This window comes from Carcharhinus amblyrhynchos, chromosome 19 (genome assembly GCF_965287045.1).
Source record: "Carcharhinus amblyrhynchos chromosome 19, sCarAmb.v2.hapA, whole genome shotgun sequence".
Classification (NCBI taxonomy): Eukaryota; Metazoa; Chordata; class Chondrichthyes; order Carcharhiniformes; family Carcharhinidae; genus Carcharhinus; species Carcharhinus amblyrhynchos.
The window spans coordinates 48,593,764-48,605,978 of NC_137342.1; the positions used below are offsets into that span (position 1 = coordinate 48,593,764).

At 41.6% G+C, this 12,215-nt stretch overlaps 1 protein-coding gene across 1 annotated transcript in view; it reads left to right on the plus strand.

Moving 5' to 3' along the window:
• Window positions 1-11,701, plus strand: part of cdc123 (cell division cycle 123 homolog (S. cerevisiae)) — a 32,221-nt gene extending 20,520 nt beyond the window's left edge. The window contains exons 10-13 of the mRNA XM_080207747.1: window positions 1,518-1,546; window positions 3,473-3,589; window positions 7,230-7,367; window positions 10,295-11,701. Coding sequence (XP_080063873.1) covers window positions 1,518-1,546; window positions 3,473-3,589; window positions 7,230-7,367; window positions 10,295-10,336 — 326 coding nt within the window. The 3' untranslated portion in view covers window positions 10,337-11,701. The remainder of the gene's footprint in view (window positions 1-1,517; window positions 1,547-3,472; window positions 3,590-7,229; window positions 7,368-10,294) is intronic.
• The last annotated feature ends 514 nt before the right edge of the window (window positions 11,702-12,215 follow it).

Here is a 12,215-nt window from a genome sequence, read left to right on the forward strand (position 1 = left end):
GAAGGCAGCTCACCACCGCCTTCTTGAGGACAATTGAGTCCAAAGATGTGCGGGTTAGGTTGATTGGCCATGCTAAATTGACCCTAGTTTCAGGGGGATTAGCAGGGTAAACGTGGGGTTATGGGAATAGGGCCTGGCTGGGAATGTAGTTGGTGCAGTAACAGTAGGCCAAATGGCCTCCTGCGCTATAGGGATTATATGATTCTAATCGCAGTTAGGGATAGACAATAAATGCTGGCCTAGCCAGCGATGCCCACATCCCATAAATGATTTAAAAATAAAAAAAAGACTTATTTATCCCTACTCCTTTTTTTGTTTGTTAACCAATCCTCCTGTTCATTCTAATATTTTACCCCAAACCCCAGAAGCTCTAATTTTGTATATTACCCTCTTGTGTGGCATGTGATTGGATATCCAAATACATCCATTCATTCCTTCTCATCCATTTTGGCAGTTACATCCTCAAAATCTCCTAAGATTTGTCAAGCATAGTTTCTGTTTCATAAATCCGTGTTGACTCTGCCTGATCAGATTATGATTGTCTAAGTGCCTTGTTATCACATTTCTACTAAGAAGCTTCAGGCATTTTCCCTACTGCTGAACATAAGAAATAGGAGCAGGAGTAGGAGCTGAATACGAGCTGACACTGTTTTCTCTTTTCTTTATTTCCCGAATCATGCAGTTACAATAGCAACCTCCTAATCCACAGGGATGTTCCTAGAATATAGGATATTCTAAGGATATAGTACGATATTACCAAATTCAGTATCAGATACTGAGTGGTGAGACAACCGAGGGCAGTTAGTGATGGGCAACAAATGCTGGCCTTGCTGAGATCCTCACGCCTGAAAGAGCAAACCATATCGTGACTTTATGTATTTAGTAAGAAGTCTCACAACACCAGATTATTGGAATCTCAAGCTTGGAGGAGGAGGGCTCTGAAAGCTCATGATTCCAAATAAACCTGTTGGATTTTAACCTGGTGTTGTGAGACGACTTAATGTGCCCACTTCAGTCCAACACCGGCATCTCCACATCATGTATTTAGGGTAACATGACATTCAGGGAACCAAGACCAAGTGTACCCTTTCAAGGGTAGTGAGTTTAAAGACCAGGCGATAATTAGACTAGGGCATGCTGACTGAATTCAGTCCTCTTCTTAGATACATAGGTAATGCCCTTAGTAGTTCCAGCTGAATAGCAAAACACAAGATGGATTGGGGAGGAGAGAGTTAGTCGGTTGGAGTATGAGTTTTTCGGCATTGCAAGCTGAGGAGTTGTAAAGTTGCAAAATTGAGGCACTAGGTGAGAGTGTATAAGTACCATATGACATGTTCACATGCACAGCTCATTGGTGTCTTCTGTAACAGTAAAACAACCCACCATAATCTTGATTTGAATCTCAATCCACTCTGAAAAATAACCTCAATCTTTTTATGTAGAATTGTTATATTCTTTCAAATGCATTTTTAGGTGCTTCAGAAAGCTTATCCATGATTACAATTTTCTCTTTACAGTTGTGTTTGATGTATACAGAGACAGTCAGGTATGTAATTTTATCTAAAATAGTGTCTTTGTTGTTTTCAATTGTGGAACTATATTCCATATTTCCTTCACCAAATCTGGCCAAGTGCAGAAGAAATATTTGTAGCCAACCCTCCCCATCACTCCTATGGTAGTTAGAAACTTGTCACTCGAGGTAAAAAGGCTTGATGGAGTGGGGGGGGGCGCATGGTGGTGGAAAGAGAGTCGATGAGAGTCACAGAAACTGGGAAGAACACAGACCAAATTTTGGAGTCAGCATGGGCAACAAGGTGCAGATCAACCTGCAGTATACTCCCAACTACAATCAGTCAGTGGCTGTTGAAAAGCAACAGTTGACTAAATGCCCATTTTTCACTTCCCAGAGATGGAGATGCGCTCTGCAGTAATGAGGTATTTAGCATAATGGAAACTGGAGGAAAGATATTAAGGTTGGAAAGAGTGTGCATGTGAAAATATAAGATTGGAGGAAGATGCTACTTTGTAAGGGTCAGTTTTGTGGCTTTTATTATCTATTGCCATTAGATAGCTTTTATCTCTTAAATTGATGTGCCTATATAACAGGTGTAATGTTAGCTTGAACTTTAAAAAAAACTTGCCTGCAAATGACTGATGGAAATTAGTATAATAATCACTAATAAGTGATTATTAGTGGCAATGTACTTGGCACCAGCGCATTGGCAGCTAAGACATACTTGGAAAGATAATTATTTTAGGTTTTGATGTGCATCATGTTTTTCTTTTGCTGTTTTCCTTTATTTCCATTCAGCTCCTTCTCTAGAATATTGCAGGGAGCATTTCTATCTGGCAGTGTCAGTTCTCTGATGCATCATCTAAGTCACTATCTTTCTTGAATTGAGTCGGAACAGTGAGTTTCATCAGGCTGTTGAATTGTGAAGGCACATTTCTAACAGGGGTACCACTGGATTGCAGACAGACCTGTCTGGTTCGCACACCCTTCCCCAGGACAGGGACAGACCATTTTAACACTCCCAAACCCTGAGCCTGGTGTACTCAGCACAGGTTCAGAATCGAACCTGGGACTTTCTGGTCAATAGAAATTGATACGTTTACCCACAAAATAATTGTAGAGTTCTCATCTGACATCTTGTCTAGCATCCCTGAACTGATATAGAAGCCGTTCAAGCAGTCTGCTCCCAAACCTACAATCGGTCACTTGAAGATGCTCTTGAAAAGCAACAGTTGTCTAAACGCCCATTTTCCACTTCCCAGACATCAGAGAAAGCAGCCTAAACAGACTAAGGACCTGATAGTTTTTCAATTGACTTTATGAGGAAGACATCTGAATCTTGCTTCTCAGCTTTAAAGACCTAATTCAGCAATGTCATTGAGAAAATGTTAACTGTCCATGGTTCCCTTAGGCAGATAGGGAGTAAAAGTTCCTATATTTCCCCCCCATAAATGTTCTTGATTTTGACCTTAGAAAGATATCCTGTACTGCAGGAATATTCAGTGGACTGTGTGGGCACATACTATGGTTTCTGGAAGGCCAGGTAAAATTTAAATCCATGTTCTCATTAGTACCTCAAGTTGCTAATTCAAGCAAATCTTAGGACTTAACACCAGTATAGCAGGAGTATTTGCCCTTTCCAAACTCCCAGGTGAATTTTTCTGTTACCACTATCTTTTTAATGACCTGTCACTCGTGTGATGTTGTATTTTAGGCCTATATCCAGCACGAGCTGCTTCAAGAGTGTCTACTCGCTGTTCATGAAGGGCTATTAGAGTCAGGGAGAGAAGAAACTTTGATTTTATCAGTTTCTGCTGGAATAAGGTTTCAGCCATAAAAGGATTATTTGTTTGCATTGTACCTGCTTCATTTCAATTTGTACTATATTTCAATAGCAATTTTTTCACTTTGTGTCAAAGATCATTTTTGGTATAATTGGTATTCTTAAATTTTTCCTAGGGCAAGATGTGGCTTATAGATTTTAACCCCTTTGGAGAAGTGACCAACTCCTTGCTTTTCAGCTGGGAGGAGCTGACATCTGGCCAGACTATCAACAAAGGAGATCTTAAAGATCCGGTAAGAGTTACGAGTGCCTCGGTGAATATTTGTTCAGTTATTAGTAGAGTTCTGTGTGACTGTCCTCTACGTATCCCTCCTAACAGCCTAACTGCACTGATGTGCCATATCTAACTTCTCCTCTCAAGGTCTTTTCTCCTGTTTATATTTTGTTGTATGTTTCTGCTCGTCATGGCAGGAAATTTTACATTGAAAATGGAACGAATTTCCACTTAGACGTCCAGCACTCGCAATTAAGCATTTCTAGGCAGGTATACCATTGCCTAGTGCAAACTGAAACATCCTCGACTTAGACCCAAACTCAGCAGTCTCCATTCCCAGACATGAAAAGACATTCTCCCAATTCTGCTACTCCTATGCACACCTCTTCAAACCTATCTTTTGTTTCTTTACTTGTCCCACTACCATCTCCTTTGGCCTTGCACCATCATCCCCCCTTTTGTCATTTCTTCTATCTTCATAAACCTTCCCTTTTGCTCTTTTTCTTGCCTCTCGCCGCCTCCTCCTCCTTCCTCTCTTTGCCTCTGTATATGTGCTAAATGTATATGTTACATCTCTAACTTTTTCCAGTTCTAATGGAAGATCATCAATCTGAGGCTTTAACTCTTTTTCTTTCTCCACAGATACTGCCAGACCTGCAGAGTGTTTCATGTATTTGCTGTTATTATTTCAGATTTCCAGTATTCACAGTACTTTGTTTCTCTATTCATCCATGTCAATTTGATGTCCATCTTTTGTCTATGCTTTCCTTTGCCAAGATGTATTTGAGATAGAGCAGTGGTTCCCAACCCTTTTGTTTTTGTGGACCACTAGATTGTCATCAAAAGCTGTTGTAGACCATTATGTGTGCAAGCCACTTTGAACATTATTTTAACAGAGTTAAACATAGCCTATGGCTGACAGGAGTCAAACTTGCATATCAGTGATATTAAAAACATGGATATTTCTAATAGTTTATGATACACACTCACAAATACATTGCACTTGTCACAGCACATTTACTTGCAGTAGGCCTACCAGTGAGCAGATGCAGCCCACACTTACCTAATGAGAAGGCTAATATTGTTTCGCAGACATCTAACGCTGAATGTCAGGTTCCAGGGGCGACAGTCTCACTCGGAGATATGCTTCAATGTAAAGTGTATTCTGATACTTGGTTTTCAATGCGACAAGTCCAGTTTCACAAAGGTAGGTTGTAGGAAAAAGCATTAGGAACATTACAACCCTCATCCCTGGGCCCTTCCAGTCCTCACCCCAGGTGCATCCTTGGTTTTCATCACACTGCCATTGGTAACTGTATGTTCAGCCTGTTAAAAGCTTTTTGCACCTCTTTAAAAAAAGTCTGTCTCTTTTGGTTGCCTGTTTTAATATCTATTGATGTGGTTTAGCATCAAGATTCTGGTTTGAGAACATTCCTGTGAAAGACGCTGGGCTGTTTCACTATGTTAAAGGCACAATATAAATACAAGTTGCTGTTTTGGTGTTTACTGTTGCAATGAAACACCCAAGATGGTGAAGAAGTGCAGAGTTCCAGGATTTTGCTTTGGCAGTGTTGAAGGAATGGCAGTGTTTCCACGTCAGTACGATGTGTGACTTGGCGGAGAACCTGGATAAAGATGGTGCTCCCAAAACCTTGCTGCTCTTTTCCATCTTGGCCGTAGTTATCCTGGATAATCCAATTGCTGCATTGTATCGAGTGCATAGACCTTGAGCCAATCCTCAGCAAATGATTCAGAGTCAGTTTGACAAGAGTTGCTTTGGAAGGAGGTTGACCATGTTCTTTGATGTGGTTGATGTGTGGCTCAGAAAGAAAGTCGCCCTTTTCACAACCACCGGATGTCTCAAAGTGCATTAAAGCAAATTAATTACTTCTGAAGTGTAGTCACTGTTGTGACATAGGAAATTCAGCAGCCAATTTGCAAACAGGAACCTCCTGTGGTCAGCAATGTGATAGTGACCAGTTTGAGGGATACGTATTGGCCAGGACACTAAGAATAATTCCCCGCTCTTCAAATTAGTATCATGAGATCTTTTACATGCACTAAATGGGACCTTAGTTTAATGTCGCAACTAAAACTGACACCTCTGACAGTGCGGCACTCCCTCAGTACTAGGGCGGCACGGTAGCACAGTGGTTAGCACTGCTGCTTCACAGCTCCAGGGTCCTGGGTTCGATTCCTGGCTTGGGTCACTGTCTGTGTGGAGTTTGCATGTTCTCCTCATGTCTGCGTGGGTTTCCTCCGGGTGCTCCTGTTTCCTCCCACTGTCCAAAGATGTGCGGGTTAGGTTGATTGGCCATGCTAAAATTGCCCCTTAGTGCCCAAAGATGCTTAGGTTAGAGGGATTAGCGGGTAATAGTATGTAGGGATATGGGGGTAGGGCCTGGGTGGGATTGTAGTTAGTGCAGACTTGATGGGCCGAAGTGCCTCTTTCTGCACTGTAGGGTTCTATGGTACTGGCCCTCTGACAGTGCGGCACTCCCTCAGTACTGGCCCTCTGCCGGTGCGGCACTCCCTCAGTACTGGCCCTCTGCCGGTGCGGCACTCCCTCAGTACTGGCCCTCTGCCGGTGCGGCACTCCCTCAGTACTGGCCCTCTGCCGGTGCGGCACTCCCTCAGTACTGGCCCTCTGCCGGTGCGGCACTCCCTCAGTACTGGCCCTCTGCCGGTGCGGCACTCCCTCAGTACTGGCCCTCTGCCGGTGCGGCACTCCCTCAGTACTGGCCCTCTGCCGGTGCGGCACTCCCTCAGTACTGGCCCTCTGCCGGTGCGGCACTCCCTCAGTACTGGCCCTCTGCCGGTGCGGCACTCCCTCAGTACTGGCCCTCTGCCGGTGCGGCACTCCCTCAGTACTGGCCCTCTGCCGGTGCGGCACTCCCTCAGTACTGGCCCTCTGCCGGTGCGGCACTCCCTCAGTACTGGCCCTCTGCCGGTGCGGCACTCCCTCAGTACTGGCCCTCTGCCGGTGCGGCACTCCCTCAGTACTGGCCCTCTGCCGGTGCGGCACTCCCTCAGTACTGGCCCTCTGCCGGTGCGGCACTCCCTCAGTACTGGCCCTCTGCCGGTGCGGCACTCCCTCAGTACTGGCCCTCTGCCGGTGCGGCACTCCCTCAGTACTGGCCCTCTGCCGGTGCGGCACTCCCTGCAGTTAGGTGTCCGCTTTGATTTTTTTTCACTCAAACTGTGGGGTGGGGCTTGAATCCACAACCTTGTGACTTAGATGAGAGTGCTACCAACTCAATCACCACTGATACATTAGAAGGGAGGGTCGGGGGGGGGAGTTCAAGGGTCAAATCTTTCAAATTGAGATGAGGTGAAAGCCCACATAACTTGTATCAGTTCTTCTTGATCCTTCCTTCCTTCCATTCCATTCTTCACTGGAATATCACTCCATCCAGGGTGCATTCTATTAATACATGTTGCTTTTGAAGTAATTTTGCACTCCATCAAACTCTGGTCATTAATCTAATTATTGCCATTACTCTCTTGATTTGAGCATCTTCTAGCTGATTAACCTTTTTTCGCTTCTGCAGATTTTTGGAAAGAGAAGAACATGTATTGGGCAAGTTTGGCTTCTTTTGTATGCTACATTTTATTTGTGGCCTTCCTGATTTGATTCAATGGTTTACTATTACTCTTAGGATTCTCCAGCCTTCCGCTATATAACAAGTGAAATGACTGTACAACCAAGCCCCTATTTAAGCTATCGATTGCCAAAGGACTTTGTGGACTTGTCGCGAGGAGAAGATGCTCATAAATTGATTGATTTTCTTAAACTGGTAAGCTAGATTTAGAACTGTTTAAATTATTCTCTTTTAAACAACAGGTTTTAAAAAATAGCGAAGTTCCGGTTAAATGCTTGTAGTCAGAACAAAATAATATTTTTAACGTTAGTTAGCTACTCGTGTGAAATGAATGAACTGGGAAACTGGCTTCTGGTCATGCTGGGGGGATGAGAGGTAAACATTCAGAACCAGAAGAAAATGAACTTACAATTCAGCCCTGAGTATCTTTTTAAATGTGAACACTTTACAGAAAGATGTTGTCAGTTCTCAGTAGCACTGCTAGATGCAACAGTGTGTGGCATTGGATTATGTCTTCATAGACATATTTAAATTATTTGACTTAGCTTTCAGCAGTACAAACAACACAGTGACATTGAGGGGAACTGAGGCACAAATTATTGGTGCAAATCATTTACTATCCTGGTCAAAAGGTCAGAAGCACAGATGATAAAATACTGCAGATGCTGGAATCTGAAACAAAGATGGAACATGCTGGAAAATCTCAGCAGGCCTTACAGCATCTTTGGAGAGAGAATAGAGCCAATGTTTCACGTCTGGATGACCCTTCGTCAGAGATGCCAGAAGCTTCGTCAGCTCTGACGAAGAGTCACGTTGACTCTCAACGTTGGCTCTATTCTCGTTCCACAAAAGCACGGGCAACTGGGGGAATGTTAGTAAATCGAGGAGAAAATAACAACATAAGATTGCCAACTGTTTGTTGTTAAGTCTTATTCTTTCAGAATTCTATTGATTTTTGTTTGGCACCTGATTTTGCAGAGTGTGCTCCCAAGTTTCCAGCTTATAATAGTCACCGGTATTTTGTACAATGAAGTCAGTTTGATCTGAAAATCTAGCACTAGTAGGTGGGAAATTCATAGTAGACAAGGAATGGAAAATATTCTTTAATGAAGTACATGAACAAGGATTAAGAGCTCAAAAGCATATTAGTAAATACCTCATTATGAATTAAAGACAGAGACATTTTGGCGTAGCTTTTAGTGGATCCAATTTACAATGATTTCTCGTTCTAAGTTTACTTAAACACTTATTTTATAATTGTTTCAAACAAAATGCTGCCAAGTAGAAGTCCAGTTTAACTGTAGCCTTTCCTTTTATTGCTTCAGGATTTGATACAGTCGACTAATCATATGAAATCCTTTTTATTCATATTAACCTCCCCCTCATTAGTCATTCCAGCTATATTTCAGTGTATTGAATAATAGAAAATATCAAAAACTAAATCAGTCTTGTACAGGATGGAGCAATTGACCAGATTTATTTATACCAATTATTTATAACAACAACAAGGATATTAGGCATGTCGTATCTGTACAGGTACCTTTGATAGTTCCTGAGTGTAAAGGTATATATCATCCTATTTCCCAAGCAGGGCAGAAAATATGCAAACAAAAACCTTGTTTTAAACCAAATTTCAGAATTCCAGAACAAACTAAAGAATCTGCAGCCAGGGTCAAATTTGCACATCATGCATTGGACTGCAACTAAATTCAGAAAGGCCAAAAAGAAATTTCGAGAAGAAATTCAATATATCTCTTGGGGTGAAAGGATCAAGGGAGATGGGGGGGAAGGTGGGATCTGGATATTGAATTTGGTGATCGGTCATGATAATAAATGGTGGAGCAGTCTTGAAGGGCCGAATGGCCTGCTCCTATTTTCTAAACTTTTATGTCTAAGAGTAACAGAATAGTCATGTTCAGGGTGCCCCTGTGAATTACTGAACCAGATGAAGCCCTCACAAATAGAGCAATGAATTCTTTTAAAATAGAAAGCTGGCAAGATGCACAATGTTTGCTGTTTCCTTTAAAGTTGCAGAAATATTCAAATTCACTTTTGAGTAATGGACTCCAGTGCTTCTGTGACTCGAGAATATTTCATTGTACCTCATGAGTAGAAACAAAGATGATGGATAGATCTGGGTGGGGTGGTGGCACAGTGGTTAGCACTGCTGCCTCAGCGCCAGGGACCTGGGTTCAATTTCTGGCTTGAGTCACTGTCTGTGAGGTTTGCATGTTCTCCCCATGTCAGCATGGGTTTCCTCTGGGTGCTCCTGTTTCCACCCACAGTCTGAAAGACGTGCTGGTTAGGTGCATTGGCCATGCTAAATTCTCCCTCAATGTATCCAAACAAATGCTGGAGTGTGGCGACTAGGGAATTTTCACAGTAACTTCATTGCAGTGTTAATGTAAGCCTACTTGTGAGAATATTAAATAAACTTTAACATTCACTCATCTGCCTAATATTTAATGTACCATTAGTTATAACTATATCTCTCCACATGCTGCTTTATCAATCTTTGTGCTTAGTGATTTGATTATAACTCATAAAAAATTTAACGTCCTAATTGGGTATTTTGATGTGCCGGCATACTTCATCTAGAGATTTTTATTGTTGATCATGTGAAATGTTAAACGTGTAAGTTTCTACTAAGTGGGAGATTTGAAATTATTCCTTATGATTTTTCTTCATGCGCTGTTTAAAAATTTGCAAGGATTGAATACAGACACTGGATACAGCACAGTATTGATTTAAAAGCAGTTTATATTGACAAGAGAGGGAGTGTTCTGTCAAATAACCTGAGACCCAGGTTATAGTTTAGATTGTTAAGAATAAGTTTTATAAAGCAAGATAAAATGTATTATTTTGTGTAGGGGAGGTGGGCAAAGCCCCAATTGGAGTGTTTTATTTCTAATCCATTTCCAAACATAGAAAAACCTGCACATTACCCCTGGCTTTATGTTTAAAACTCCAGATAGAGGTCATTCCTGACTTGATACCCAGATATTTAGTGTCCCCGTCAGTGAATTAATATTGTGAAGAGGCCTCAAAGACACAAGAAAAATAAAATTTGTAAAAAAGGATCAATCTTTTTATTTATAGTTTTTTTTTCCTTCCACCATAAGACAAGAAGTCAAGAAGCAGAAAGTTCAGAGGATGACGGATAACAGTTCTCCAGCAACTGTCTTCATGGGATGAACGCTAAGCAGATGAAAGACAATGCAGAGTTCATTCGGTGTCCCTTGATACTCATCTTTGCAAAGCTTTATACTGACTGAGAAAATTTGAGAAGTTACCTAGTTTTATATAGTAAAAGAAAGAGGTTGATGTAACATTATTGTAAAGATTATGAAGTAAATTGAACAAAATGTAGAAAAGTTCTAAAAGATAACCATGTGTAATTGAAAAAGTCTCTGTGTGGGATTTTACGGCCTTGCTCAGGCAAGACAGGAAATTCCTGCCTGAGGTCACTGGAGATTTCTATTGTTGGACCCTTGCCCGCTTCCATTTGGTGGCGGGCAAGATAGTAGAGTATGATAAATTTCTGTAAAGTACATTTGTATATCTTCAAATGAATTCAGTTGCAACTGGTATTTTTGTTGTAATAAATCTGTGCACTTCACATTTGCTAGAAATATCAGGAAAAATATGTGCTGGAAAGTGAAGTAAAACTTGCTAAAAACTGGTTGTAGCAACTCACTTACCCATTTGGCCAATTCATGTTGTGCAGAACCAATCATAAACAAGGTAAAGCGTAGTGGGACCATACTTCCATGTGTCTTGGGCAACCCATGCATACGTGGACACAGTGAGCCATGAGAACAATTCCTATTGTATATATCATCTGGCAGTTCATTATTCTTACACAAATCCAGCAAAGCGTTTTTGTAAGTTGTCTTTGAGTAAGTCTGTGGGGTGATGCTTTATGGTGGGTCCAATGGATGCAAATTAGACCGCTCATTAACAGCAGCATGCATTGTGTTGGTAAAGTCACATTTGTTAAGGATGACTATTCCAGTCCCTTTGCCAGGTTTACAGATATGTATGTTTGAGTTGGCTTTTGAGGCTCAAAGCACTGCTTGGGATTCATGTTGTATATTAAAATTGGCCAAGTCATTGGTTATCTGGCAACATACATGGGTTGGATCAACTGGGTATGCTTTTGCAGGTTTTCCATAATGAAGAAATTCTTCATGTTTGTGAAAGCCACACAGGATTTGCATATTGCTAGCCATGCATTGGCAGTGCTAGCCTATTCATATTGTACCACCGTAGGAAGCCATCGACATTTGCACCATTTCATCATACCATTGGCAATCTAGATGATCTGCTGGTGTCTGAATCTGTATTCATTGAACTTATGACCTCAGCAACTCATGCAGTTAAGTATGGTTTTAATGTCAGCATGTATTCCTAGCCCGGCTTTTGCAAACACCTTTGTTGGTGTCCACAAGAAATGCACCTTTGATGGAATAACACCAAAGCTCCTACCCCTTTTATATTTCTAGTACATAAATTATGTGTTTGCTTTATTTGAATGTGCTTTTGTATTTAAGAATTTCCTTGCACATCTTAAGAGGCTCCACCCTGCAGTCAAATTCACTTTTGCAAGGGAATAGCAAAATAAACTCCCTTGATGTGTTAATAGAGAAATCTGCCATTGGAATCTCTACTACTGTCTACCGCAAGCCTACTTACACTGGTTAATACAGAGGTTGGGTTCCTACAATTCCATGGGCAATACAGTTGACCTTCTGTTGGCAAGCTCATAAAGCCATTTGTTCACTGTACAAGTCTGATGGTAAAATAAGATGGATTAAAACTACCCTGTGGGATGATAGCTCCCCTAATCAGATCATTGTTCAGTGTGTATCTTGCAAACTCTCCAATGATTCCAAGGCCACTATTTTCTGTTCTGAGAATTGTTAAGTCTACTTCCGCTTACCCTCGTAAGTTAGCGTCACATTTTGGCAGTAGCAACGCTGCCATCAGGCTCTCACAAATGACCAATGTTGTACATGGATTTCAGTGCTAGTGTGATGTCAA